The sequence below is a fragment of the Poecilia latipinna genome, unplaced genomic scaffold (genome assembly GCF_001443285.1).
Source record: "Poecilia latipinna isolate Pla-1442-1.1 unplaced genomic scaffold, P_latipinna-1.0 Scaffold2034, whole genome shotgun sequence".
Taxonomy (NCBI): domain Eukaryota; kingdom Metazoa; phylum Chordata; class Actinopteri; order Cyprinodontiformes; family Poeciliidae; genus Poecilia; species Poecilia latipinna.
The window spans coordinates 17,448-22,663 of record NW_015114650.1 but is presented as its reverse complement, the minus strand read 5'-3'; the positions used below and the strand labels follow the sequence as shown (position 1 = coordinate 22,663).

Below are 5,216 nucleotides of genomic sequence, written 5' to 3'. Positions count from 1 at the left end.
TTATATGTAAAGGTCGTTATTATATATGTTTATTCAGTTGAAAATGAAAAAGGCTGCTCCCGTCGTCTTTTATCCACCGCCTTTTATTTTTGTTTCTTTTATCTCTTAAAATGACTCCACAAACTATCACCATTGCTTCTACATCGTCATCCATGTTTGGTCATTCTAAATTCCCGCTATGTTGGGGGTTTTACTGGATTATCCTCCAGAATCGGGATGTTCGTGACTGGAATCGGTTCGTGTGGTTTGTTGCTCCTGCCGTGTGGCTGAACACGAACCGATCGAACCTGTTGTACTTTTATCAGCTCTGTGGTCACAGAGGTTTGGAGAATCAGCCGACAATTCTTAAATCTTGCCGTCTAAACCAGACTTAAGACTGGTTTAGACGGTCTACTCATCTCCTCTCGACCACTGCCCAAACGCTCTTTGACTCTGGTCGCTATGGTAACGTTTATATATCCCTTCAAAATAAGATACAGATGCGCCACAAAAACGAACATTTTACTTTCGTGAACATTTTAACTCACGATAACGACTAACGGGAGCCCTGAGCTTGTTTCTCTGCAAGGAGACGGTCCGGTCCCATCAGGGAGTGACGAGAGACAATAACACCCGAGGTGTGTTGCTTGAGCACGACGTGATTGGTCTCTATGTGGCGAAGCAGTTTGAAGCTTCATTGCCTCAGCGAGCCGGTCGCCGCATGTTACGCAGAGCGGGCTTGTAATGTGGGGCTCACCTACCGGTCCGGGATAAATCCACTCTCCTGTCTCTTCTCTGGGCCTTTTCCCCTTTGCAAAGAAACTTTCCAAAGACATCTGTTTCTTACTCATTTTGCTGCTTCTGGCCTCAATGTTGGTGCGCAAGTAACCGAGAGAATCCGGTTAAAGGATTTTCAAAAATAAAAGATCCTCCAGACTCAAATAATACATAAAACGGAAATATTTAATTATTTCTTGCGCGGCTCGGTACCAATTGGTCCACGATCCGGTACCAGCCGTGGACCGGGGGTTGGGGATCACGGCTCTATGTACTCGCCAGTTGACTTCTGATGCCGATTTCGTCCCAGAAAAAGGTCCCTAAAATACATCAGCATAAATCAGAGTTTTGTTTAGAAAAAATATTTCCCTCTACAATTGTGCACTGCTTTCCACATTCAGTGGAAGGTTTCACCACTGTATTTTCTAGCACAGGGATGTTTTTGACTTTTGCTGTCTCTGCACCAAACTGTACCCACTCAGCAAGGACATTGACCGTCAACGTAGGGCCCTCTGTTCACCAAGATCGGCTTTTCCCTGGCAGTGGAAGGACAATAGTAGAGGCATCTGCTGCGTTCATGTCCACAGGAAAGACTGGAGCAGATGGAGACTCGAGGTCTACATGATTAGAAGGCAGTAGAATGGAATACAAATTGGATTTAAAGAAATTAGACTGATATAAATCGAATGTAGTCGCCGTGGTTTGCTCCTGTGCGTGCACATTGGTTTTAGTGGAAAGCCCCTGTGTGGTTTTCTGGATTGCAGCGGGGGAAACACATGCTTCAATGAGATAAAAATAAATGTGCATTCGACACTTCATCAAGGGAAGAGGGGGGTGTCCATCAGTTTCCTTTATCTCGCTCTCTATTAATCAGCGCCGTGGTCCTAACTGCTGCCTTGTATAGGTTGAGTCTCTCATTGCCACAACTCAAACTCACTCTGTACAAAATGTTACTGTTACTAATTTTTGATTGAGAAAATGATTTTTAGAAGCCTACTGTAATTTTTTTTGTCTGCTTCACTTCCAACAACATCCAGTTTTCCACCTAATGCCAGTAAGATTAGATCATGAGCTGTGGGAACATGTTGTCACCAGCCACTCATGCACAAACCCCCATCTGTAGCCCCATTTGGCAAAAGACACGAGGCCTGATCACTAATCAATGGTGGGGAAATGGAGGGAATTAGCCGAAATTAGGAAGAAGAGAGAACAGGCTACCTCCTGTTCAGGAGTCAATATGCTACTGTCTGATGGCTGATTCCTGTCGAGTGGTGGGCTTCTGGACTTTTGTGCAGAGATGTGTGTCGTTTGAATGCGTGTGTGTGTTTGCTCAGGAGCTTTGACAGGCATTTTGTGCAGATATTTGTGCTTGTAAAATTTTAGTACAAAGATTTATAGTTGATTGCCATAGTGTGGAAACGTGCACAAAAGTAGCTGAACAAAGACCCAAACTTCCAGAACTGCTTCAATCCTTTGTTGAGTTTAGCTCAAGCCCAAGGAGAAAGATCTTTGTGGTACATTAGCCTTAAGTATAACATGGATCTGTCCTATTAACCCACTGCACTAATAACTAAGGTCATAGTCATCAACTTGGCTCAATCAAACATTCAGCAACTCGTTTGTTGACAAAAAAAGTTCAGGTCTCAACTTGATCCAAGTCCTGATTGGTTAGCGTGCAGCTGCCAGCAAAATCATAGTAAGTGATGGGACAATTTTATGTTGTTAAACGAAAAAACCTTTCCGTTAAATGTTGGACAAGTTAGCTTGTTTTGCTCTGCTTTGAAGTAGTTCTTCGATTGTTTGGTGCTGGATTAAAGTGTTTGATTCTTGCGTGGCTTCCATGGCCTGTGTGATGTAAATGTGTGTGGCCCAGGGCTCCTTATCTCTGGGGGTAAGACCTGGTCACAAACGCATACAGCGCCCAGACTTGGGGAGCATTATCTTAACCACCAGACTCCAAGAGCTCAGTCACTGCAACCCTAATGAAAAGGAGCGGCCATGGCTTTGAGCCACAGGGGATTAGCATTTGACATCGGCCTGAACTCTAACATCCATCCAAATAAAGAGAAAAAAAAAGAACTTTGCAATTCATATTCACATCAGTTTTGCAGGCTTTTCAACCGTATGAAAAGTATTATGTTGTCCACGTAGGGGTCTAATTACTTGTAAGATTGGTTTGACTAGAGCAGATCTCTCTTGTGAAACTCTAAATCTTCCATGCTTCAAGTTGTAGTTTGCATGTGCACATTACCAGAAAACCAGGATGTATTTGCTCAAAAATCGGTCCAGGTCTTTTGATCAAATGTTGATGTTGTATTTGTTTTAAAATAGGGCTGCTGTAAACATTTATTTTAGTAATTGAGTAATCCATTGATTATTGTAACCATTAATAAAGTAATTGAATAAACATTGTCCCTTTATGTAGTTTTTACTTAAGCTAGTAAAAGAATTAAAGAAAAAGTGCTAGTGAAACACATTTATGTTCTGTTTTTAACAAGAAAACATTTTATAGCCCAAAATGCAATGATTCAAACATCACTTTTAGACTCAAACTTAAAGCATAAGAATTTTGTATAGATATTTATAGTCTATATTTTTTCCAAATCATTACTCTTCTTAATCAGCAACGACCTTAAATGTAAGCAAAGATGTATTTTGGTGTACATGTATAACATCCCGGATTTGGTGCTAGCAATAAGATAAAAGTCAACCTTTTGGAAAGGGGACAAAAACATCCCGTTAGCAGCCACAAGCGATCTTGATGCATCTACTAGATGTTTCCAGATGATGGAGTGTTGGAATATTGAGGATGTGAACTTTCTTTCTACTTCTATTTCTTTTCATTCCACACTTTTGACACTTTTTGTCACTTTGTTGGTGGTCCCTCACCATCTCCTTCTACAGTTGCTAATAGCACTTAGCATTTGTTAATAGCTCATTGATGGATGTGAGAGTGTTGTGCACAACAAGTCTGTTTATCAAGAATACTAACTTTGAAGCCTCTAAGCTAACTTTAATTTCATTAGCAGCAAACTGTCCAAGTTTGTGATAGATGTTTTGGAAGATACATGTCGCTTATATTGCCGTTCTTTTGAAATGTGAAACATTTTAATCAACTGTGCATATGGCGGTAACAATAAATGTACTTCAGTTCTCATTTTGTGAGCGCAACTCACTCTTTTAGCAAATAGAAATATCTGTACTAATCTTGAGTTAATTATTTTTTTTGTTTTCTGAGTTCTGTTTTATTACTAACAATTTCTGTTTACATTGTTGACAGTTTATGTTTGAAAATGGATTTAATAAGCCATATGTTTTTAATTTTTTTAACATAAAAATAGTCTCTCTTCTGTTATTAATTGCACTGTTCTGTGTCTTTACCCTCAGGATCCCGTCTGCGCCAGGAGGACTCCCCGCCCCGGATTGTGGAGCACCCCTCTGACCTGATCGTATCCAAAGGGGAGCCTGCCACTCTCAACTGTAAAGCGGAGGGGCGACCCACCCCGACAGTGGAGTGGTACAAGGACGGGGAGCGGGTGGAAACGGACAAAGATGACCCACGTTCGCACCGCATGCTGCTTCCGACCGGGTCGCTTTTCTTCCTGCGCATTGTTCACGGACGACGGAGCAAACCCGACGAGGGAGCCTATGTCTGTGTGGCCCGGAACTACCTGGGAGAAGCCGTCAGCCGTAATGCATCCCTGGAAGTAGCATGTGAGTCGTGACGTCGTATCTTTTTTCTTTTCTTTTTTTTTTTTTTTTATTTTATTTATGCCTTGTCTTTGGCTGGGCAAAGTAGGTCCAGATCCTGCTGCAGTCAAAAAACCTGGATTTCCACTCAACATTATGAAATTTTATAATTTGTTTGTAAACATCATTTGTATTAGGAAATTGCACTCCGCTTACCACTGGGAATAAGAGGAAACAAATCAACATTTAATTTGAGGCAACTGTAATTACATTATTCTTAGAGTTGATTTCATTGTTCTCTTTTTGCCAACTCCATAATGATTTCCTGAGGTCTAAAAGGTTCTTGTTAGCTCGGGTAATGACTTGTGGCAAATGAGTTTTTCAGCCATGAATCTGGTTAATTTGATACGTTCTTGGCTCAGAGGGGCTGTTTTGAAGTTGTTCGCAGATCTTTGAGTTTGGACATAAAGCTGCTGTCACTCTATGAAAGAGACAAGATGGCAGGGCGGACATTGGGTCTCTCACTGGTGATCAGGGCTAGAATGACAGGGATAGCTCCTGATGGACATTTAGCTCAAGCTGTCTGGACTGTGTTGATGACAGGCAGAACCTGAACTGTGACTCAGATTACCTTTGAAGATGAGCCTACACTCACTCCCGAAACAGACTTAGGCCGGATTTTCAAACAGCAGGTCCCAGAGACCTCAAACAGTCTAGGAGGTGGTGTGGGAAGTCTCCATCTGCTTTTGTTGTTTTGACTTGTCATTTAA

General features: G+C 41.7%; 1 protein-coding gene across 1 annotated transcript in view; it reads left to right on the top strand.

The window, feature by feature from the left end:
• Nucleotides 1–4,502, top strand: part of LOC106935850 (roundabout homolog 2-like) — a 23,750-nt gene extending 19,248 nt beyond the window's left edge. Inside the window, exon 2 of the mRNA XM_015016548.1 lies at nucleotides 4,144–4,502. Within this exon, the coding sequence (XP_014872034.1) occupies nucleotides 4,144–4,481 (338 nt within the window). The 3' untranslated portion in view covers nucleotides 4,482–4,502. The remainder of the gene's footprint in view (nucleotides 1–4,143) is intronic.
• The last annotated feature ends 714 nt before the right edge of the window (nucleotides 4,503–5,216 follow it).